This window comes from Phallusia mammillata, chromosome 7 (genome assembly GCF_965637545.1).
Source record: "Phallusia mammillata chromosome 7, kaPhaMamm4.hap1.1, whole genome shotgun sequence".
NCBI lineage: Eukaryota > Metazoa > Chordata > Ascidiacea > Phlebobranchia > Ascidiidae > Phallusia > Phallusia mammillata.
In genome coordinates this window covers 15,655,640-15,681,025 of record NC_137258.1, presented here as the reverse complement: position 1 = coordinate 15,681,025, position 25,386 = coordinate 15,655,640, and the positions used below count along the sequence as shown (strand labels likewise).

General features: G+C 36.7%; 2 protein-coding genes and 1 pseudogene across 3 annotated transcripts; 1 reads left to right on the top strand and 2 right to left on the bottom strand.

Moving 5' to 3' along the window:
- Window positions 1–290: 290 nt before the first annotated feature.
- LOC145237434 (protein henna-like) lies at window positions 291–5,994 on the top strand. Its single transcript, XM_080100290.1, has 12 exons — window positions 291–539; window positions 604–705; window positions 844–1,027; window positions 2,316–2,404; window positions 2,553–2,620; window positions 3,592–3,642; window positions 3,813–3,958; window positions 4,093–4,228; window positions 4,663–4,789; window positions 4,890–5,045; window positions 5,290–5,479; window positions 5,731–5,994. Exons 1-12 carry the CDS (start codon window positions 501–503, stop codon window positions 5,772–5,774), a joined length of 1,332 nt encoding a protein of 443 aa, XP_079956416.1. The 5' UTR covers window positions 291–500; the 3' UTR covers window positions 5,775–5,994.
- Window positions 5,995–6,232: 238 nt separating this feature from the next.
- On the bottom strand, window positions 6,233–16,408 carry LOC145237433 (aldehyde dehydrogenase family 16 member A1-like). Its single transcript, XM_080100289.1, has 19 exons — window positions 16,237–16,408; window positions 15,965–16,093; window positions 15,807–15,895; window positions 13,863–14,053; window positions 13,707–13,762; window positions 13,344–13,455; window positions 13,080–13,174; window positions 12,846–12,998; window positions 12,619–12,729; window positions 12,097–12,282; window positions 11,178–11,295; window positions 10,542–10,726; window positions 9,276–9,385; window positions 8,864–9,058; window positions 8,532–8,611; window positions 8,252–8,349; window positions 7,433–7,618; window positions 7,187–7,312; window positions 6,233–6,913 (listed from the first exon to the last, which is right to left on the bottom strand). Exons 1-19 carry the CDS (start codon window positions 16,336–16,338, stop codon window positions 6,740–6,742), a joined length of 2,496 nt encoding a protein of 831 aa, XP_079956415.1. The 5' UTR covers window positions 16,339–16,408; the 3' UTR covers window positions 6,233–6,739.
- Window positions 16,408–25,380, bottom strand: LOC145239037 (complement receptor type 2-like; annotated as a pseudogene). Its single transcript, XR_013862220.1, has 16 exons — window positions 25,021–25,380; window positions 24,300–24,500; window positions 23,693–23,869; window positions 23,288–23,467; window positions 20,925–21,098; window positions 20,398–20,580; window positions 20,070–20,255; window positions 19,795–19,824; window positions 19,528–19,718; window positions 19,189–19,467; window positions 18,443–19,013; window positions 18,188–18,382; window positions 17,747–17,961; window positions 17,382–17,610; window positions 17,175–17,309; window positions 16,408–17,054 (listed from the first exon to the last, which is right to left on the bottom strand). The product of XR_013862220.1 is annotated as a complement receptor type 2-like (transcript).
- Window positions 25,381–25,386: the final 6 nt, after the last annotated feature.

The following is a 25,386-nucleotide window of genomic DNA, read 5'->3' as shown; positions in this document are numbered from 1 at the left end:
TAGTAGAACATTATTATGTGGTATTCAGGATGCCAAAGATTTGTTTTGGGCAGAGCGTGAAGGAACGACGTGCGCACATTTCCTGCGAAAACAATGCGTCATAACCGCGTGATGCGAGCAAATGATAACCAATGCATTGTTTCAAAACAGTGAGCTTGTTCAGTCTGGTTAACATATAATGCTTGTTTCACGCCTCTAAGTTTGTTTATCTTGGACTGTTTGAAGTGTACCAATTTGTTCAAATAGCGTTTAGACAGTTTTTCGTGTACCAAATGTTGTAACAACAAGAACAGATTGTCTTGCGAGGATGTCCGCATCATAATTCGAAGCAACTATAATAGGACCAGCAACAGCAGTTATACTGAAAAGTCAGCCAGAAATAGTATGTTCGTCAACATAACAATAAAAGTAAAAGTACATGCTGGGTCAGTGCATTATGTTGTGTTGATGTGTTTGTAGGTATCTAGTTTATTTTGACGTGCGCGAATTTAAATATTGTAATGGACGGTGGAAGTGAATCAACAGCATCTGTTGACCAGGTAATTATGAAAAACATCCTTGAAGGTCGTAAAGTGTGCATTTACAAATATAATGCAATTTCAGACATCATATGTTAAAGATGTGCAACATAAGCCAGTATCATCATTGATGTTTTCGGTCAAAGAAGGCGTGGGTACTTTAGCAGGGGCTCTCAAAATTTTTAAGGTGATGATTTAGAATTATTGTTGTTAACCTTTTACTTGCACAACTTGGATTGCATGTTTTGGTTCAGCATGAATCGTCATGTCATGCATAAGTATAGTGTCAGCTTTTCATTACTTGAACTATAACGTTTTTTGGCAGAAACATGGCGTAAGTTTAAACTACATCGAGTCACGAGTTTCACAAAGCAAAACTGATTCCTACGAGTTTGTGGTGACGTGCCAAAATGTAAATGGACAAATGAATGACGTCATCGCCCAGCTAAAAAGCGACTTAAAGTCTGAGGTTCTATTGCTTACTTCAGACAAAAAGAACAAAGATGGAAGTAGGCAATTTTTTTTAAATGAATATTAACCTTTTCTGGAAAATATTTTTTCTTCAGGTTATTGTGCAGCGGTCGTATTCGATCCAAAATAACTTTTTTTCTTGAGCATATTTGTCGTTGCTCTCCCAACGATATTATAAACACATTTTAAACGCATTTTGTTGAGTTCGAGATTGATGTTTTGAAAGTGCCTTAGATATCAGTGTTGACCCTCAAAAATGTGTTAATTGGTGTCATAAGAAGGTCATAAGAAATGCATTTACTCTAGTACTTCTACACTGCATATTATTTGGCGTGGACATAAAATTATTTTGTTGCCATTCTTTGTATCCTATGTTCAGCTCTGTTTTCTGATGGATCGTCATCAAGATCATTTGCCGGTATGTGCTACAGCAGGGGTCTCAAACACGCGACATCTTATTAGTACCAGTTACAAATATATTGTTTTTTTTGAAGGATCATTGAAATAGTCTACTCCAGTGGTTCTCAACCTTTCATGGACCGTGCCCCCTAAAAGTATATTTTGGGTCCCGTGGCCCCCTTTAAATAACAATGTAAGATCTGTGGCCCCCTTGCAAAAAAAATTAATGGGAACCTCGTGAGTACGCTAAACAACAGTGATAAAGAGTGTTAGGGAATAAAGATGTTTGCAGCACATACTCAATTCTGCCCATTAAAAAAGAGAATGACTCACTGTTTTTCAGTGGGTGTTTCTGGTGAGGCTACACCCTTGTTCCCCGGAATACAGCTCGTGCCCAAGGGGGGGATGGGTCGAGGGCCCCGGTTGATAACCACTGGTCTATACTCCATTCTATTAAAAATTACCAATTGCGATTGTTGCGTCATTTGTATTATTGTTACGTCATTGTATGCCATTGTTTTCACACGTAGTTTAGCACTGCTGCTTCTTTTACTTTGCTATGATGCATTTATTATTTTATTTAAATATAGGTAATGGCGTGAATGCACAATTTAAACTATCATCATAAAACAGTTTTGTTGTCATGTTATCACTGTTACAAAAGTTCCTAACGTGCGGCCCTCGACTTATCTTTGATTTTTTGGTGGGGCCCAAAGAAGTTTGAGACCCCCACGCTGCACCTTGCCTTGGCTTTCGCTCATGCTATCCACTCATGTTCAATTTCTAAATGCCTGTTCACGTTTATCAATCTACGTGGCATGTTTAATTTTATTGTGTTCAAAACCTTACACATAATTTTTCATCAGTTTGGCTTCCGTTACAGCAAGCAATGATTTTACTTGATGGTTAAAAAATGTAACTTTGCAGCACCGTGGTTTCCCAGAAGAATCGAAGATTTGGATCATTTTGCTAACCAGATATTATCCTATGGCTCTGAGCTGGATTCAGACCACCCAGTAAGTATTGTCTTAACTGAGCGAACTCGGAGCACTTTGTGTCTATTAGTACATAACGTACACACAAATAAATTTATCAAACTATAAGATCATTTATGAATAATAAAATAAACATTGGTGTGGTTTTATACAAAATACTTTTGAACAGGGTTTTACTGATCCGGTCTACCGAAAACGGAGAAAGGAATTTGCAGACATCGCTTTTAATTATAAGCAGTAAGTCACGTCACACAGCGTATCGTTTAAAGCAAACCCAAAACGTGTCTAAGTGCTTGTTTGCGTAGACTGGTGTTTCCCAAAGTATGGGTCGCGATCTAGAGTTGGATCGCCTTAAAGCCAATTTAGGGTATCTACTTTTCTACTTTGTTTCGAAGCGTTTTTATTTTCCGGCTTTAAACTGTTGCAAAATTTTTTTTTGCCTTTTTTGCGTGATAACGGTTGAATTTGTTTGGGATGTCATACGTTTTTTGTCACTGCTATTTTTGTTTTCTGGCCGATAAAGCCTTAAATTCGCTTTAAAGTTTAGGGTAAATACTGTTTGGTCAAAAAACCTTTTTTAAGGTAATCGTTTTTTTAGCCAGACATCTCCAAACTGGAGTGGTAATTTTCAAAAACAACAAAAGCTTTTCTGTCTTGCAAACAAAAATGCAACCAATTATGCTTATCTATGGGCCACGAGAAACCATAAAATTAAATTTTAGAAGCATTTGGGTCGTCTCCAAAAAAGTTTGGTAACCACTGATAAACTATCTCAAAATAATCTAAAACCACACGACTTCATTCACGTGCCTTGAGGTTTAGAATTACTTTGTTATATTCGGATTTTTTTATGGCACAGTTTGGTAATCACTTATAGCGTCTAATTCTAAAATCTAATCGATCAAACAATGTGCTGCTTATACATTTCTCTTTCTGTCTCTTTTTTATGGTGTCGTTTTTATGATCATGGCACATCACTTCTACCGTTTTTGTTCAAAGGCAATGTCAAATATTACATACAGACACGTTACAAACGAAAGCATGTCATTTATTAGCGCAATACCATATGCATTATTGTGCCATTTTTTATGTGCGTCATATGTGCCATTTAATGCAATGTCCAAATCGCTCGTCGGCATTGTAAAAATATAATTCTGTTTAGGTCTATCTATACTCCATAGCATTACAAAATATCTTCTTGTTTTTAGTGGGCAACCTATCCCAAGCGTTAAATACACAGATGAAGAAGTCAAAACCTGGTGAGTGACGCTAGACTAGAGCTTTAATTCGCTTGGGTTTGTTGCGAAGAGTCATGACCGCTTAATTGGTTGATATATAGTAAGTTACATTCAAGGCCTTGTTAGGTTTTTGGGGATTCGGGACTGCCGTTACCCAACTGTTTAAACTCTTTTTGTGTATCATTACTTAGGAACACGATTTTTACCAATCTCAAGAATCTGTTTCCAACGCACGCCTGTCGCGAGTTTAACCGGGTGTTTCCCCTGTTGGAGGAACACTGTGGTTACAAAGTGGACAATATTCCTCAGCTGGAAGACATCTCAAAGTTTCTGCAGAGTAAGTAAGAAAGGAAATAACTTCGGTGACTCGTCGGTAGTAACTATTTACAAACGAACGTGCGTGTTTTTTTTCATGTTTTTACTGTAATTCCTCATTTTACTGTAACGTTTTGTTTACGTGTTTTGTTGCAGAAACCACCGGATTTCGGTTGAGGCCAGTCGCCGGACTTTTGTCGTCACGTGACTTTTTGGCGGGTCTCGCGTTTCGAGTTTTTCATTCAACTCAGTACATACGTCATCATTCAAAACCACTCTACACCCCAGAACCGTAATTTTGTTTTTCAATTCTCTTTTTCTATTTTCCAAAGTATAGATTAGGTTCGTTATATCTGCGGAATCGCTTGCTTTGGGATGGTGACCTGAACGTGCAATGTCGAATTTGTAGCAAGTAACCTGGAGATTTGATTTATTACCATTATCTGTTTTTTTTTTATATATGAAGACGCACAACATTAAAAAAACATAATATTAGTGCAATGCCAAGCTCGCTTGCTCATTGTAGCGTCTCCAAATGAATGTGCGAAAACGTACACTTAGTACCTGTTGGCATTGGATGGTGTGGACAACATGAGTTAATCTTATTGGAGAACTATCTAACGGTTTGCGTTATGTACACATTGGATGCTTCATGACTAGCTGTTGTGTACACAGACAGCACTCGTCTGTAGTTGATCCCATAATTCGTTTATTTTACTGCTGCAGCGACATTTGCCATGAACTGATCGGTCACGTGCCATTGTTTGCCGACCCGTCGTTCGCGCAGTTCTCGCAAGAAATTGGTTTGGTATCCCTCGGTGCCCCGGACGATTGGATTCAAAAGTTAGCTACGGTAGGGATCTAATTACCAAAAGTTGAAATTGAAGTGTATATTCTAACGCCAAACAATGGTGCATTTCTGAAAATAAAATAAAATGTTGTTATTTTTGCAGTGCTACTGGTTTACAGTGGAATTTGGCTTGTGTCGGCAAAATGGTGAAATAAAAGCTTACGGCGCCGGTCTGCTTTCCTCGTTTGGCGAACTTCAGTACTGTTTGTCTGACAAACCTGAACTTCGTGACTTTGATCCAATCAAGACCGCGGTGCAGGTAAAAATGTGTGTAATGCTAAACTTCACATTTTTGTTGGTTTTGAAAGAAGTGCTACCACAAAGACTGATATAAGTTCACTTTTTCCACCTCGAAAAACTATCTCTTATTGACTTTATGCCAACGATTTTAACACAATGTACTTGAAATGCCCCCAAAAACTTCAAGCAATATTAAACAAGTATTTCTGCTTTTCGGTTAGGCTAGGCCTACTCACCTTGATGAATATTGATTGTTGTTACAGACCTACCCAATCACACAATATCAGCCCATCTACTACGTGGCCGATTGCTTTGAATCTGCCAAAAACAAAATGCAAGCTCTCTGCGAAAAGATCCCGCGACCATTTGCTGTTCGTTACAACCCCTATACACAGTCTGTCGAAGTTATCGACTCTAAAGAGAAGTTACTTCACTTGGCGGACTCAATGCGCGGTAACACTATTTTAACCTATTGGGTTTGTATTCTTTTTATTTTTTCCTCTTGCTCCATTCATCTAAAACACCTAAATTGGGAAACACTGGGCAACGATAAAATGACTTTAGTTAATTTACTTTTCATCTGGTCATTTATTTTGTGTGCTTTAAATAACTGTAAAATATATTCGCTTATGTTTCAAAATGCATAAAGATTAATAAAACTACAATTTTCTTAATAAATATTTCCTATTATTGTTCGTCTGCAGGAGAGTTCAATGTGTTGCGAGATGCGGTTAGCCGAATCAACTAAAAGACGAACAATGACTTTTTGCATTGTATATTAAAGATGAAATGTTCTCTACGGTGTAAATATGCAATGTGTTATGTGTAAATAGTAGGCGCACTGTTGTTGTTGTATGTCAAACGCTGGTGTAGTTTGCGCTCATGGATTTGGTAGCCTATATTTTGGCTGAAGAATTGTTCTGTGTTTAAGATGCTGCTTTTCTAAGAATAAATGATTGGTTTTTAAAGATTGAAAACATATCAAAGGAAGTGATCGAGTAAAATTAACATACATTCAAAATATTAATCAAAATCGAGCAAACCACATATTTTTATAAAAATTCCGGATTGAGTTCAGTTTATTTCGATCCAATTAAATTTCAACCGGTAATATCCACCTCCCATCTAAACTAACGACTTGGACAGGAGTTCACAACCAGATACAAAATTGTCTCACATACTTTTACCTGTCACGTACGTTCAGCAAAAGGTGCCAAATTTTGTATTTGTGTCATAAAAGAAACACACTGTGGCGAAACACTTGACATGGGCTTTTCGTCACTTTTCTCACCAATAATCATCGTAAAATACACACGATACAGCGACAAGATTTACAATACAACATGGAACTAATGGCGTTAAAGTTAATGACACTACTTAATGAAAGCAGGAGTAAAAATGTATGAAATGTCAAGCTTAACACATTGTTATACTATATGGAAAGTTAGATCAACTTATCTATGATGTGAAAATTACACAGTTTTACAGGTGGCAGCAAAATTATTTTAGACTTACAAATTCGCACTGCAGCACGCATTTTGTGTTCAAAGTTTTTTAATATACAAAAGATAAACGCAGTGATGGGGCGCCGATACTAAAAAGGAACTCACCGTGATTTCTTAAAAACAATCACAAACTAGAACAAAAATTAACCGAGCACCAAACCAAGAAAAACTTGGTCAACTTTGTGTACATTTGTTTTCTTCACGATGTTTAATTGGCATACGTCACTCCCATTGGCATCCAAATATTCTTGCATTGCGTGGCATGGTAGAGAAATTCCTCACCTTGACCCTGATCAGGATCGCTCCAGTCACGCTGAATGCCGTAATTTACCCAAGTCCTCTTTACGTTCTCTGCTGACGAATGCTCCACAAACTTTGAACCCTTCAACACACAAAATAACAGTTTAAATACAACATTATTCTGAACAAAAACGTCAATCAGCACATTTCTGCAATTGTTTTTAAAAAAATTGATGGGTTCGTGCACGGTCAAGAAAGAACTGTGATATAGTGATGATTTGCAACACACCAACAAATTCGGTTTTACCTATCAAGGTACACAAATTGGCTGCATTTAAAACTGCGTTTGTTTTTGAAAGATCACAGTAGCATTCATTAGAGATTGGACTAATGTTTTGAAAATGTTGTCACTAACTTCCGCCGATCCGAAATACCACATCGCCTCCACGTTCTGATGCTCCACCAGATACTTGGTCACGTGATCACGGCCTCCACTAAGAATATTTACCACACCTCCTGGCAAGTCAGATGTGTCGAACACCTTAACATGGCGGTAATTAGTAAAATTTGTCAATCACTGTGCGTAAAATAACCATAGCTACCATAAAGAACATGAAAATATTAAAATATAGTTGACAGTTTTTGTTTTAGAGTAACTGACTTGGTAGAAGTCCAAGGCTGGAATCGGGTGTCGTTCGCTTGGTATGATGACAACACAGTTTGCACGAATCACAGCTGGAGCGAAAAGTGAAACAAACGCCAGGAGAGGATTTTGATCAGGACAAGCGATACCAATTACACCCACCGGTTCCCTGATACAAACTGTGCAACCATACAACTGTGTCTCCTGCCAATACAACAAAGGAATAAGATCGCGAAACACCGAGAAATGAAACAACGTGAAGTTGTTTTCCACGCAAATTCGCCACGCTTGAAAAGCGAAAAAGTGTACAATGGATTTGGGGTTTTAGTTTTTTACTATTATAAATCTATGTGTAATGAGCGATGGTAATGCCACAACACTTCAACAACTGGTGGAGCGACTTGATACGCTTGGATTTTGTTGAAAATGTCACACGTATGAACAATTGTTACGACTTTATTTTCCGACAAACAAGTGGGTTGTACCACAGTTGTGCCGATCCTTCGGTTGGGGATCGGACTTGAATTAAAAAAAAAAACATTCCTGACGTTACACTATACACCAGTGGTTCTCAAACTTTCTTATTGTCGGGGCCAAAAGGTATTTTTTAAGTGTGTAGGGAGCCGCAAAAAAACGAAACCCTGAGAAAATCACTAAAGATTATGACTTTAAAAGCTAAAATAGCAATCTTTGGTGGGTTTTCTGAGGTCTGGTGCGAGCCGCAAAATAAGTAGTTGGGAGCCGCATGCGGCCCCGAAAACCGAGTTTGAGAACCACTGCTTTACACGCTTGTAGTTTTAGGTTCAGGCCGGGAACGGTTCCCTATCATCAACTTACTTGAACACTTCCACCGAATTTATCTGCGTAAGCTCCCCAATAAAACAATCTCTGAATTGAAAGATCAACTTCGCGCATAGAAGATTCCAAGCTTTCTCCTGTACACATAAGTGATTTCAGCATAGGAATACCAAAACACACATTGTACCAAAAGTAATTTTATACATAGTTTATGTTTGTAACTCCATATCTACCTGAGACTAGTTGCATCCTTACTATGCTGATTAAACGGTAAATAACTTTTCGTTTTCATCATATACGTTAAAGTATTTTGACTCACCTGTAAGTTGGGTAAGGCGGTTGGCTACTTCACTACGACGCATTTCAAGGTTTTCGGCCATGTAATAAACAATTTGGGCTCTGACAAAACACATTGACAAAAATAAGTGGTAGTGTTTAATATTGCTTCTCATGACTACAGTGGATTTATAATCATAAAATGCGATGATGTAACTTGGCGCTGATAAAAACAAAAGCGAGTGTTTAAATGTCTGGTTTTGTTTTCTTAACCGTTTTGTTTTCTCGACAAACCAGTTTTGGACAAACATGATTCTTTGCGACTTCCAGGCCAGCAAAGAAACAGTAAAAATAGAACAGAAATTTGATGCAAACCTGTTATGAGCTGCTCTCTTGCCCCACCCTGGGGCGGCTTTATGTGCAGCTTCCACTGCATTTCTCACATCCTTTCTGTTGCTGTCCCCCACGTAGGCCGCAATCTGTTTGTTAATCGCATAAATTGGACGTGAATAACATCCATCAGGACGTTTTTGGGCACCTCCGTAATATACTTTGTATGTGTGGTCGACCCTGTACAATTTATCATGAATTGAATATTTGTCGTTTGGATTTCACAACATCTCACAAGCCTGTAAGCAGTTCATCGCTCAACAACGAAAGCAAGTTTGTTTGGTATAAGTGAAAACACAGACGTGCAATTACAATGCCCGCAATATTCGGGTTACACTTTGCAGCAACACCGTGAAACCAGATATGGTAAAAGAAGCAAAACGAAAAAAGTACTTACTTTGGTAGCCGGATACCATTCTGTTGTACATCGTTTGCAGTGGGTTGACCTTGACCGGGTGCTGGTATGATGCTTCCTCCGAACGTAGATCCGAACGACTTTACGTCAATCTAAAAAACAGTTCGAAACCGGGTTCCATTGTTTCTTAACTCTAAACGTGTGGTAGAGTGATACTAAACTACTGAAGCGTGCAGAACGGTTTGCAAACGGCTACATTCGCCAAAAAACGTTTGTAAACACTAGCGTATTTAGGGGGGGGGGGGGGGTGCCCCCCCCCTCCCCCTCAAGAAATTTTGACCGGCTGTTTTAGTATTGAATCTTGCAATTTCAGACAAAACTGTAAATAGCAATGTGCGTAACGCATTGATGCTCGTCACACATCTCAATAAACAATGCCAATCTAGGCCACTTGGCGTCCAACTGCGCGTATGACGTCACAATGGATTTTATAATAGCTTTGTTATGTCACACTCATACAAGTGAAGATAATTCTCAATATGATTAGGAGGCAACCACTGTTAGAAACAACTGTGTCGAGTTTTAAAAAGTGTTACATGTATACGATCGAATCGTGACTATACGTTCGTTACTTACAGCAAGAGTAAGGGCTTCACAGGGCCTTAGGCCAGGGGTCCACAAATACTTTTTGGCGCGACCCTAAAAAATTGGTTTAAATTCTCGCGACCCAAGCATTTTGCAAAATTGCTCTAAATTCTCGGGACCCAAGTATTTTAGCATGTACGTTTGTGGAAAATGCTAATCAACTAAATATCAATATTAAGACTGCTATTATTTTCGCATAAAACAGTAGGTAACGAACGTATTTATTCTAACAAATGAGAACTGTGGGCTCTGTGTAGAGAACACAGCTAATCAGAAAACGGATGCTTGCATAGGTGCGCTTATCTTTTTGCATTGTTACATATACTTTATGTCATAGTTATTAGTTACGTAGTCATACGTAAAATGCAATAATAATAAAAAGGTTAAAAAAGCCGAAATTCATTAATACTGTAGATGCGATGGTTAAATTCATGGGAAATTTAATATATTTCGCGACCCAGACTGGAAGGTCTCGCGACCCAAATTTGGGTCGCGACCCACTATTTGCGGACCCCTGCCTTAGGCTAACCAGCATTTAGTTGATATTGCGAGTTTAGTAGGCACAATAGGTGGTAACAGAGAGGTCTACACAGCCTACCTCCATATGGCGCATTTTCCGCCGCAAGGTGGCGCAAAATATTTTGTATTATAAAACCAACTTACTTCTTTGCACTCGGGACGAGGTCTCTCCTCCCAAGCTGGTCTCACGTATTCAAACAAACCTTCCTTTCCACCATCACGACCAAAACCACTTTCACGATAACCACCAAAACCAGCAGCGGCATCAAACAGATTGTGACAATTCACCCAAACCGAACCGGCTTTGATCGAGATTGCCAATTCGAGTGCTACACACAAAAAGATGGGTTTTGAAACAAAATTAATGCAAAAATATATGTAATATCGTTTAAGGTTAAAAAAGATCGCGTTTGAAGTAAATAGTCTTTTGGGTTTGAAATGGTACGCAACAAAGACAGTTTTTCGAAACTGTGCCATCGCAAGTTGGATAAAGTCTTGAATTCCGTTTGCAAACTATTTTAGCTCCGTAAAAATATAAGAAAAACATTTTTTAACATATTTTTAAACTAAATGCACACCTATTCCGTGATTTATTTTCCAGACCCTAACTCGTGGGTTCTGAGACTTAGAATTCCGCGTGAGCCTAAGTATGTTTTCCAGATAGGTGACGCACAAATACAATAGGCCTAATCTTATTGAGCGCAAAGCACCACGATCTTCATGTAGATTGATTTAAGGCGGACGTGTCGCGTTTGATTAAATATCGATAATGAATTTTACCTGTGGGCAGATGATCGGACCATACGCTGGCCGCAAGACCATAGTTAGTATTGTTTCCGATTGATTGTGCCTCTTTCGCAGTGCGAAATGGAAGTGCCACCAATACCGGGCCGAAAATCTGCAAATCACGGTATGGCATTGATAAAACACTTAAAACACAAATCCTTGCATTTTACAGTAACGATTTATCTTACAATGCAGAATGCACTGAAAACATGCAAGACGCACTCACTCTGTACAAATAAAAGTGATGTAGGAGCAGATAAATGAGGGATTTATTGCAAAACAAGTTTAATATCGGTTTAGTATGGTACTAGATTTAAGGTAGTCATGATGCACCAAACACACCTTAAAAGGTACAGAGTGTAACCAAATATTTGGCGGAAAAACAGCCGAATTTCTCAGATGTTATATCCTATGCTGGCAACGATAACAGCAGCTAAAACTTGGAAGTACCCTGAATCGCATTTTGTGAGAACATTTCTGTTAATTGAAGATTACGTTTCTCTCCAGTTGTAAAACATCAGGCATTGATTTTTATACATTATATAAAACACTTTTCCTAAAACTTCAAGAGTGTCCAAAATGTCTGCTAAGTTTGTGCACCACACTCTTCATTATCATGCTCTTTTTCCCTCCAACAATTTAAGGTTTATTGCTCTGATGATGCCCACCTTGCTAGTGGGAAAAACGTTAGCACAATATCAAGTTCCTAAACAAGTGTTCTGTATAGATTTACACCAATGGAACAAAAACTTTGTTAAAGGAAATACTCCATCGAACTAAAAGTTCACTGCTAGGTAAAGTCGTAACAGAACAGGAAAATAGTAGTTTTTAAACTTTTAAATTCTGCAAGATTTTAAAACTGAAAATCTACACAAAACTGAATACCCATTAAGATCTATCAACCAAATCTTACCTCTTCCCTGACCACCCTAGACACAGTTTGCACTTTTGTGATGAGTGTAGGTGGATAGAAAAGACCTGTTTGTGGCACAGGTACTGGGGCATGGAATACTTCTGCACCTTCTACCTTTGCCTCTTCAACAAATTCTGTAATTGTTGCCAGTTGTTGTTTGCTCACAACTGCACCTACATCAATACCCTAAAGGGCAAAACACAACATTATGTAATATTAGGGCAAGTTTTCTTCTTAAGTTCCAACAAATCACATTAACACTTCTTCTAGAGCTGGGGTTCTTAACCAGGGGTGCACGCACCCCCACGGGGTGCGAGAACTATTCCTAGGGGGTGCGGGGATGCTGAATCATTAAGGTTGGTTGGGTCTATTATATATAAATACAAAAATCCAGGGGGTTGCGAAAAGTGGCTGGTTTACCACTGTTCTAGAGAGTACTGAAATTGTCATGATTAGGGCATTGAAAACATACAACCTAAAAAAAGAAACCATTCCCTTTCATATCGAAGTTGAAAAACACACCTTGTCAAGTGAATGGCCCAGTCGAAAATGTGACATTCTTTCCTTGAGTCGAGCTATAAGGTCATCATAGATATTTTCTTGGACAATAAGTTTTGAACCAGCACTGCAAACCTACACCGAAGGTTCATTACAGAAGGATCAAAATTGGTAGTCCTATCACATTCATAACCACAATCTTCTCAAAGATTTATGTCAAGAACATTCAACCTATATAGACTTTTATCTACCTGTCCCTGATTAAAATAAATAGCATCAACAATTCCTTCAACTGTGCTGTCCAAATCAGCATTTTCCATCACTATCACTGGTGACTTTCCACCAAGCTCAAGCGACAATTTCTTTCCAGTCCCAGCGGTTAATCTTCGCAAGGTCTGACCCACCTAATATATGAAAATGATGTTAGAAAAACATTATTGATAGACATACATGTAACAAGTTTTTAACATATGAAAAATGCTTACAGGGGTTGAACCAGTGAACGCAACTTTGTCAACATCTGGATGCATTGCTAACTTGCTACCAAATGCCCCATTTCCAGTCACAACATTAAAGACACCTGTTAAAATAATATTTAAAAAACATACAAAGCAAAACCTTGCAGCAAACAAAAAATTTGGACACATTTATTATAGCCCTGTCAATATTAACATATTGAATACTATTTACGACTTGACAAAGATAAAAAAAATGTTATCGGTTAAAAGTGTTTGGTAAAAATTGTGTACCTGGTGGTAGCCCAGCCTCATGGCAAATTTCAGCAAACAAAAGAGCAGACAATCTTGTGAATGTTGCTGGTTTTAATACCACTGTGTTTCCCATTGCTAAAGCAGGACAAACCTATACATATTTTTGTGATTATTTTTTTGCTTGCCAGGTGTGTAGATTTACATGTTGTGTTATGCTTGATTTGGAAATAGCAAATGCATTAGGGTTTAATGTTGAATGTCTAGTTGGAATTAGTTCAGGTTGTTTTGACAAACTGCTGCTGCCACGCAAGCATCACTTCTGTTCTGCCACACACACACAGCTAAATAAACAATAGGTAGTACTTTATCATACATAACATTCAGCATAAGTGTACTTCCTACCTTCCAGGTTAGTAACATGAGAGGAAAATTCCATGGCACAATTGCACCAACAACACCTACAAAATAAATTGTTTAAAGCAGGGAACCACAACAAATGATTTAAAAAACCTATAACATGTGGGACCTCATATTTTTCTTGCAAAATAAATGACATACCTATTGGCTTCCATCCTCTCATTTCTGTGTCTGAAAGTTGAGCCCAACCAGCATGATGATAAAAGTGCCTTGCAACCAGAGGAATATCACAATCCCTTGTCTCTCTAATTGATTTACCATTGTCAAGTGCTTCCATCACTGCTATAAGTCTGTGGTGTTTTTGCACATTTCTTGCGATGGCATAGAGATATCTAATCAAATATAACATACAAAATTTTGGTTTGCAGGACACTTTACAGGTGGAATGAGAGTGCTTTTAGTGACAAATAAGATCACAATCCGGTTCTAGAATTGTTGTGCAAACTGGACAATTAAGAGATGATAGTTGGCACACACAAAAATGAAAATCTGACACTAGTCGGTTAAAAAACACTCCACTAGCTAATCTGTGGAGCGTTTATATTAGGACATTAACCATAATTTATAAGTCCAGATTCAATTGGATCGACAAATTAGTCTGGACTAAGCAAAGATCTTGTGTATAAAAAAAATTTGTTTTAGGCCAGAGTTTATCTAGATCAGTGCTTTTGAGATTTTGCTGGGTACACTAACTTAATATAAGGTCACCTGTACAAATTGAGGTTTCTGAACTTTAATTGCATAAGTTATTACTGATGCAAAACACATACTTTTTTACTGAAAAGGTCTTCATTAAAAATTAAGAAAATATAGCATTTTTTGTACGCTTTTGACCTGAGCGTATATTTTATGATTGTTTTGCCAACTTGCAGTGTTATTGTGGTATATTTAATACTTATTATTGTGGTATGTAAAGGTATACTATAGAGCATAGGTGGGCAACCTTTTTGCATGCGCGGGCCAAAAAGTAGTGTTATATTGCGGAGGCGGGCCGCAACGGTGGTCATGCAATAACATAGCAGTGCTAGGCAAAGTCAAACACACAAAGATTTTGTCTTTGTACGTAACAATGCCTTCTCTTTGTAATAAACCAATAACCATCAACGTTTAATGTAACAACCTTTTGGTATAAACTGGGCTTTAACACATACAGTTCGTCCGGCCGATCAAAATAAAATACGAGTTGCGGGCCGCTCAAAAGTTGCTCCCGGACCGTAGGTTGCCCACCCCTGCTATAGAGTAAGACAGTGCCAGGGAATTTCTGGGGTGGCAGCATAGCTATTTCTGCATGCCACTCCTGGAATCGACACCTATGCTCATGGGGTAAATGTTGACAACAATCAACCAATCAATGTAACAAGTTATCCAAATTTCAGCCAATTCAGACACTATTACAAACACTCACCCAATTAAGAGGGGTGGTGAGGTAACTGACATAGTAATACACTCATACTAATAAAATATGAAACAACAATAACCCAATCAACAGTACTGTCAAAGTTTGTCCCAATCGGCCAATGTTCAAAATTTTGACCACTAGATGTGTTTTGAGCAACAACCATTAGTGCCTTTGATGTCATAAGGCTACAAACCCCTAAATACCATTGTGCAAAAACACCACCAAGCAATCCACAAACACAATAGCATGTGCCTGGTCCCTCTAAAAATGATACAACACCACAAAAGCCTTTCATTTGTTGTGCCCTGCAACATAGGGGGATAGTGCAAAGGCTTGGCCTACAGGGTTGAACACAACAAATGACACCTATAAATGGCATATTCCACAAGCTATCCAAATTTTAGCCAATTCCGACATTGTTTAAAAAATCATGCATTTTAGGGGGCTATCAAGGTAAATACAAGGGTTATCAAGACAAACGAAGTTGAGTGCACATCTACATAACTATACCTATGATCTGTGTAAGTTTCAGCCAAATTCATAAAATATTTTATGGCAAAATGAGCTGAACAAACTTCGGGAAGAAAAACAACAACAAATCAAGTTGGAAGTGGACCCATAATCACAGCATTGATTTAACAAACATGTAAATCTATGGTAAGTATAAAAAACAGCCTTGGAGTTACCTGGCTCTTGAATGAGGCGGAAGTTGAGACCAAGATTTAAAAGCTTCCTTCGCACAAGACACAGCATTATTTACATCTTCTTCTTCACCCTGCATGTTATTAAATGAAGATATAAGTATTTTCCCTGCTGTATTTTGTTAATTTGTAGAGATAAATACCTGAGTTGTTGAAGCTAAAACTTCTCCTGTTGCTGGACTACAAGTGTCATATGTTTTTCTATTTTCTGGTTTTACCCACTTTCCACCAATAAAATGTCCCAGAGCATTATCGTGTTGCTGCAGCCAAGCCTAATGATATTTACATGTTGTTAATTGGAGCAAAAAAGCACAGATGCAAATAAAAAATACTTATAGCCGCTTACTCTAAAAAATACTAATGAGAACAAATGATTTTAAATTGAAAATAAACAAGCCCTTTTTTGATGGATTACCTTTGCAACGTTGGATGCTTCTGGGGCAGGTCCATATTCCATATTTTCAAAAATTCTTTTCACCTCACTTTTCCTTTCTGGAACTGAAACACTTGCTGCCATTTTTACAACTTAAACAACAAGCTGAGTTATAAACTTTGTGTGTGAAAAAAACAAAACAAGACTAATGCGGTTATTTTCAACAACGCGCCTGATGTTGGACACAAGTGGCGAACGATCGTTTTCTCGCTGCAATATTATATGTGTCGCAACCGCGGTTTGCCAAGAGCAACTCTGCGTCTGCTGCACATTGCCGAAAAATGCCCCGCCTCCTTAATTGTGAACAACGCCCACATTTACCGAAACATAATTAAAGTGTACTCAAATCTGACCGCGCTTGGAAGGTGTCCATACGTTGTGGGAAATTTACCTGAAAATTGACAAAAACTAAAACTATTTTTTGGCGTTCTTCGGCTTTGACACAACTTAACATAAGTATTGTTTAGCTGCAACAACACACCACACATTTTTTATTTAATACTTTTAAACCCCGAGGGTCAATATTTTATTTGTTGTGTTATGGGTAGGCACAACCAAACTGCAACCATCCCAGGCATAAATTTTTATTGACGAAACTAACGTTGTTTCATGCATTCGAAATCATTCGGATTTCGGACCAGCCAATAGCACTCGTTTCAGGTTTCTTGCCCTGCAGCATCTTTGCATTACTGTGTTGAAAATTCGGTTCTTCAAAACATTTCAAATCCACAATTTTAGAATTTGAAAACTCAAGACCAATACCAGATCCACAAAATACCAATCACCTCTGCACATAAAACCTAAAAAAAATATTTTTTTACAAAATACCTAAATCCTCCAAAATAGGTAGAAACATCTGGCCATTTCAAAGGTTAAATTTCACAATATTTCTTTAAAGACAAATTAAATATCGTTGCAACCTCGCGCTTCAGTGACATCATCAACTAAAATAGGATCAAACAAAAGTGAATCAACATTTTTTGTTTCTGCTTTTCCAAGAATTTTTACATTTTTTTGAAATGAGCTTCCAACATCTATGACAGTAAGTTCAACACCTACAGCAAAATACATAAATTCCACATGCACAAGATGCTTGAGGTTTGACTATATAAAACAAAAACAGGGACCTGTTTCTTGGATAAACTCGGATACTTCTTCACTATTGGTGAATAAATTGGCATTAGTAATGAGAATTATCAGCCTCCCTGTAAATGCCTTTGGTCTTCCCACTGCCTCCAGGTAGGTTATTGAGTGTAAAAATGTTATGGGTGTTGCAGGGCATCCGCCAGTCTGGTGAATATTATCAATAATAAACCTAATTTGGCTCATTTGATGAGTTGACAAATCAAGTTCAATCTGCAAATGATAAAATGCAATGTTTCTCTATTTAAATTTCCTGCACAATTTGCATAGTATGACAAATCAAAAAACACATATGTATCTTGTTGAAAGAACAAAAGTGTGTTGTGCAACTTAGAATATAATATCTAACCTGGAACACATCCTCTATGTTTCCAGAACCACAAACAACAACTGGATTGCCTCCAATCTGCACAATTCCAAGATAAATACCACCTTCTTCAATCGCACCCACATATTGCTCAATAATTGAAATAGCCATTACAAGATGTTTTTGGAAATCTTCTTTTGGCATAGCACCAGAGATATCAAGAACAACAAGAATATCCTTGTCACATTGAACACAATCTAACAAAACCAAATGACTACCTAACAAATCACCAGTGCTCAAACCATGTCACTTTTTAACATTAATAGTAAATTTCATAATGCTGGCTCGGTAAATTTGCTACGGTTTGAATGCACTGATTTTGATTGCATCAGATGCTGTGCATATTACAGCATCTAATTTAAGTTTAAATTCATTTTCGGTCTCAATTTTTGTTCAGTAGTTGTATGTTGTCTAGAAATATACCTTCACATGTCGGAACATTAGCATTCCATAATACGGTACCATCAGGTTGTGGATTATTGCACTTCAATGTTTTGTGTCCACGCATTGTGTATCCATCATCACAAGAAACTGTACATTCAGCATTGTAAAGATTACCATCAGGACAAGTGAGTATAGCATTACTTGGTTGAACAAGTGGTGGTTGGCATAAAAGACCTGTTGCACATTAAAATAAGATTTCAAATCTTTTGAAATGGCGTATTTCAAGATCCTTGCCTGCTTTGCATGTAGGTGACATATCACTCCAAATTAAATCTCCCAGTGAGTTTTTGATACAAGTAATTGACTTGGGACCTATGAGAAAGGTTCCTTCTGCACAGGAAAATGTGCACTCGGATAAAAACTGATTTGTATTGGAACATTCAACTGTCATGTCCTCACCAGCTACAATTTCTTTGCAGAACTGGCCTAAAAAATATTTTACTATCTTTTGACCAGAAGAGATTCTACCAAATTGACTTCAAACTGCAGTACCCTGACAAATTGGAGAACCAAAGTCCCATCCAAATGTCTGTTCCCCTGTTTGCAAGCACTTAAGGACACGAACTCCGTTCAACATGTAGCCAGTATTACATTCAAACTCACAAGCTGTACCAGAACCAGGAATAAAACTACACTGCACTTTTCCCTGTTCTATCTTCAACTCATTTACATTACATCTTGGACCTAAAATGTTTGTTTTATACAGGTCAATGCCTACATTGCAACATGTGTATAAGACACCAACCTGGACACTGAGAAGTTTGTAGATCACTTGCCAGCTGGTGAACAACAGACTCAAACTGTTCTACTTTTGCCACATAGTGTAGGAAATTGGGATGAATGTGAAGGGAAATGTTACTGTTAAGATTTAGCATGGAGATGCTAGCCCCTGCAGATAAATCTTGTAAACAGCTAAATTTGTTTGAATATTTAGATGTTTAAATTAAACGGAAGTAACTGTTTATAAACTTCTTGATTTAAAATGTGAGATATTTTTTCATTTTTTTTGAGACACAACAATATATCGTTTTGCTTCCACCTTCTTTACTAAGCATTTCAACTTCAGATAGGATATTGGGAGTTACTTCACCAAACACTATATTAAACAACACTGGTTTTGCCAGAGGTCTGCTTGTGTATGCCAAGAAATCAAATGCAATCCTTAAGAAATGGGGAGGTGTTCCACAGTCAGCAACTTGCACAATGTCTTGGAAAAAACTTTCAAGCCCAACATATGTAGAATCATCCATAGGCATTGTCTGAAAATTCAAAATGTTTTTTAAACATGTTTAATTCATGTATCAAATTAAAAATAATACCAGTATCGGGGAAGATGAGCCACAAAAACTTGAATCAGTTTTAGCCAATCTAAACCAAATTCTTTCAGATATTGCTAAAGGAAACAATCTGTCAATGAGCACTGTCACAACAGAAATGGATTGTTGAAATTTGGTTGTTGATAATGATCCATCAATCAATATCAAGACATCTAAGTAAGCTTTATCGCATGCTGTGTTATAAATTCATGTATTTAAAGAACGTGAGTTGAGGCAATTAGGCCAGAATTTGCAGTAAACTGCACTTACCAATATTTGTAGCACCTTCCACCTGTCCTGCTAAAGAAAAAACGCATATGAAACACTAGAAGGGTGGCTTAGCACATTTTAATATTGCATGTACACTATAACCTATTTTGACTTTGGGGGGAAAACAAAACAAACAAAAATTTAGTACATAATAAGAATATATGTGATTAAATTATACACAAATGTGCATTTAAAATTAACAATTTACCCTTTGTTTTGTTTTTCTGAAAATTTACCTCAACAGTTTAAACTGCAGATAATTTAAGGTAACTTACACATGCATTTTTCTGTAAGAAGTTTCCACTTTCCCTCCCCAGACCCAACTGACTCAGAGCAATATTGTTCTTCAATTTGATCTGATTCTGTACAGCTTATCTTGCAATTAGAATAAAGTTTGTTGGTATCATTACAAGCTACTGCATCTTCATATATCAGTGACAGTGGAGGAGGGCATACAGATGCTGGAAACAATTTAATTTTAGAATTGATGTCTTGTCAAACCATTTGTGAAAAATAATGCTTTTATAAAAATATCGTATAACACAAACATAGTAAACATGGTATTAAGTCCAATTTCTAGAAGTAAAACAATACATAACATACCTACACAAGATGGCTTTGATGCATTCCACTTGAGGTCAGATAAACATTTCACAACTGATGCCCCAACTAGCATGTAATTATTATTGCAACTAAATCTGCATTGTGAAAACATAAGAAATGCATTTGTGCATGTAATTCTTCCATTTTCCAAGTTGCTAATTTCATCACATGCACCTGTACTTTCTACACACAAAAAATCAAATCAATATACTTGACAGTTTTATTAAATGGCCGAATTTTTTCTGCTAAAAAGTGCGTGGCCAGCTGCAAAAAAGTACAACAAACAGTACAGTGAATCCAAAATGCATGTGCAAAAAGACATCCATAATTGACAAATATATTAATATAACTAAATTACTAAAACTGAAGTTGCAGAAGTATTTCACATGTTTCTTATTTCAAAAACATGTTTCTTATATTTCTATTTCCAAACATCCTCAGAGTAGGCCCAGGCCCTTAGCTTTATTTGGAGCCAAATACATTTTTTGCAAAGCTATTTTTTGCTAAAAGGTTATGTTGTCCAAAACCTTCACAAATTGGTGTCACTCCATTCCAATTTCCTTCACTCAAACATGTCAGTTGTTGTAATCCCTTCAACATGAAACCACTTACACAACTAAACTTGCAAATTGAATTGAAAAAGTTTTTATCTGTGCAATCAACCAAACCAGATGACACACTGTGAACTGAACAAACAACACCTGTAAATATAACATATTTTAAATGTCAACTGAGGTCATGTTAAACAAACTAACAAGGTAACATCATATGGTTTATTAGACTAGTCATGATTTAATTGAACAGTTTATTGCATTCAGATATTACAGTAAAATTTTAGAATAAGTTTGTGGTATAATGTGTGTTATTGTAGGGGCTATAATAAATATTTATCTTAGCACATTTTAGAGAACTACAGTGGAAATATTTTAAACAGCTTACATACCATTTACAGCATGTTTTACCAATTGTTTTGATACTGTGAGCTTCTTCATGGGAAGTCATACAAAGGACTACCAATTTTCTTATAAGTAAGTATAAGTAATAAGTACATTAATTTGTCATTACACATACTCTATTTTTTTCGCATTTTAAAGATAATTTAGCCAAATAATGTTTATGGATAATATAAACTAGAAAGGTGGCTTTCTAATATACTTTTATTTTGTATACTGTACATCCAATTTCCCAATTTTCTATACACATCATTTGATCTGCACAAATGATCGTTTTTGCAAACAAAAGAATGGGTTCCCACACACATGTTTGTGCGGATTTACGGTAAACAAATGTTGCGGTTATTTTTAGATTCTCAGGGACAAATTATTAGAAAGCATTAAACCAACTTTAAAAAAGTTTTGTCCGTATTCTTTTCGCATCATTAATGTCATATAATATATAATAATAAATACATAATTAAAAAAAATACTAATTTAATCACTTGCTTTGACCTAAATCCTGTTATTCAAGGTCAGTTTTTAAACACAAATTTTCCTAGAAAGCCTTAACAGTTGTATTATAGACACTATAAATTAAAAAGCCATTTGCTACAAAGTTTTACACAACAAATTGTTTTTCACTTAAATTTGTTCTGAGAAACGATTACCATTGACCTGTAGTAACCTCACGGTGCACATGCCAAACAACCGTTTAATGACCTTTTGACACTGTTTTCAATAGCACACAGTCCTTAGTGTTCAACAACACTGTTTTGCCTAATTTAGACAGGAGTTTTGTATTTATTATTTTTAAATTGATATATATGTCAAAAATAAAAAAGCTACAGTAGATTTGTCATACCTACAAGTTCACCTTTAGTGTCCTGCGGTCATGCCGCTGCCAAGCTGACAACGAGAATTTAAAGACTATCTATCACAGCTTTCGAAAAAGTCAAGTTTATTTTTTCATCTATATGTTGATCAACAAAGTTGTGCTTGACATATACAAAACTGAAGCATGTTTGTGTAGTTTAAATCAGTGCTCTTCAACCTGTTTTGGTTTGGTGAACCCTTAAAGTTGTTGTGACGAACTCATGCACCCTGTTTACTTAAAATCAAAGCTTTTAGTGTAAATATGTTTGATCAAACACGTTTGGTGTAAAAGTCAACCACAATGAAAGTGTTAGACATCAACATTTTAAAAAAATACAGAGGTTCATTTATACATCAGTTGAAAGCTACATTTTTTTCTAATATTCTGAAAGTCAAATATTTATGGTTCAATAAAAGTTTGTGATGCAACTGTGTATACCGTTTGGTACTGGTGCACTCCGTGCATATTTTGGTGCATCCTAAGGTGCACCGTGCACACTGGTTGAAGAGCACTGGTTTAAATCACCTCTTAGGGGTGAAACCGTTTCTAACCGATTATTTCAGTGTTTAAGAGGTGAAAAATGAGTGATTCTATTAAAAGTATGAAAATTCTTTTGAAAAACCTTACATTGCACCAACCAACAAAGCATAAAACTCCTAGATGATGTACTTTAGTCAGTACAGCCGTTTTACAAGTTTTACATTTTGGGGGCCTGTGTGAATTACTGGGTCATTCGGGGTCAAACTTCAGGAGGATCAAATTTGAATTGATAACTAACATCTGTCCAAATTTGAAGCACTCTTTCTTGGCCAAATGTGTATCATAAACCAACGTTAGACAGAAAAAAGACAAAAATATGAACAAAAACAATATGTGTCCCCTTCATGGAACCCATAATAACAAACTAAGCCACAATAAAATGTATAAAAAGTAAGGGTGTTACCATAATGGGAGATAGTGACGGAGTCTAACTGGCCAAATAACCAAGACATGCTGGCTAATTTTGGGGGAAGTCAAAAAAGGGTGTTTATTGTGGCTGGTTTGCAAAACATTACATGAAAGTAATTGTAAATAATCCTACGTGTGCATGAAGAAAATACATCTGACCAAAAAGATAAACATCTTATGCTTTTACTGCCAACCAGTAAATATCCAAGATCACAAGTATATGTACAAATCGAATTTTGTTTGTTGTCATCTGTACATTCAACATTTCCATTTCCCACAGAAGGAAGAGCTTCACATGGCTCGGATGATGAAACTGCACAACAGTTGGTTATGGATGTATGGGGTTCTCAAAACCCATGGGCATGCATGTTTGTATTGTTTATAGAATTAAATCACATAAACTTTTATGATTAAATCTTTTTATGTGTGCAATTACAGAGTTGACAAAAAAATTTGCTTCAAGCATGCTTCATGTGACAAAACCAGTTAAAACCAAAACTAGACAAGTGAAATTACACATAATATATTTTCAACCTACCCTTACAAACTGGTACCGGTTCTGACCAAGTCAAATCACGATTACAGAAAATTGCAACTTCACCATCTAAATCAAATCCATCATTGCATGAAAATGAGCACAAAGATCCAGTACTCATACCAACAGTGCAAGTCACTTCACCATTAGTTGGGGGTGAAATTACACTGCAACCAAGTTCTGTATCAGCATAACATTACAGTTTTTAACACAACAGTATTATTCAACTAAAGTATTTTCAAACTAACCAAAAACATTAAATTATTTTGATATAAAGTGGCTGACACCAAAACAGGTAAATATGACCATTTTTTCTCATTACTAACTCATATATAATAGAAAGATTATGATCAATAATAAGTTTTGTTTGAAGTATGTAATTGTTTTGTAAAATGTAGACATTGACAATGTTTTGGAAAGATGGAAATATATATACCAGAATGGATTAGGGTGTTAAAAATAAACATAAAAAATACAAATAATGTAGTATGATCTAGAAGCCCACTTCAGTTTCAATTAGGTAGATGTATTTTTACAGTGGCTTTTTTCATGTGTCAGCTAATAATTTAAAGCAGAAAGCCAAAGAGATTGAAACACAAAACTCCATTACTTGTGCATTTCGGCTCCACACCAGTACTCATAACCCATGTGTTAATTTCACAAGTTGCCTGTGGTGACCCTTCCAAAAGCCAAAATTCATCACATGAGAATGTTATAACTGATCCTGGATTTGTTCCATTGCTTGGAGACTGTTTGACAGCTCCTATACTTAAAAGTGGAGGAGTGTAAGGCCCACATTTACCAACAGCACCTGAAAAACATCACTCTTTTCATCAGCTGAATGTTAATCAATTTCAAATGTATTAAAGATTACATGCTTTAAAACAACAAAAATAAAATAATCTTTAATAACAAAATAGTTAGCATGACTTACTATTTGTTCAACAGGTAAGTTGGGAAAAGCCTAAATGGTCTTAAAGATATGAACAGAGAAAAAATATAAAACCATAAACCCGATAGCAGGGGTCCAGCATAACATGACTGATGGGATAAGTCAAGGGGGTCCTACAAGCTAACCACCCATGTTAGGAAAGAAGGTCGGGCGCTACAGGAAAGATAGTTTCAAACACTAGCAGGAAGAGTACACACACAATGCACTTATTATTAGTTTAAATGACAGAGGTTTTAATGGTTAATAAATCATTAACAGTAAAAGAGGTTAACAATTAAACAACTTAAAATGGTAACAAAACGCTTATGAGGCATGGAGAGCATAACTAATTTTTTGAAAAAGAAACATAAAAAAAATTTATAAATAAAACAAAACTTGCCTAAATACTGCTGAAATAACAGTAGCAAGAGAACTTTCCAAACCATTACGCTGTAACTTGAGTTTCTTTATCTCCAGCCTCAGTAAGACGCATTAGTACATCCGTACGTTGTGGACGACAAATATACCGGTGCCTTCGAAAACAGCAGGTCCGCTTGGTGCGCTAAGTGCGCTTAGTCCGCTTGGTACTTCGCTAGGTATACTACAGGTAACTCGTTTTAATGCAACAAAGCCCGGAAATAGTGCAGGTAACCTTTTTTGAAGCGAGTAAACTCGTAGTTACTGCGACGTAACGTAATAATGCTGTAGGTGCTGGTTTTAAGGTTGAGTTTGGATTATGGTTAGGGTTAGGGTTAGGGTTAGGGTT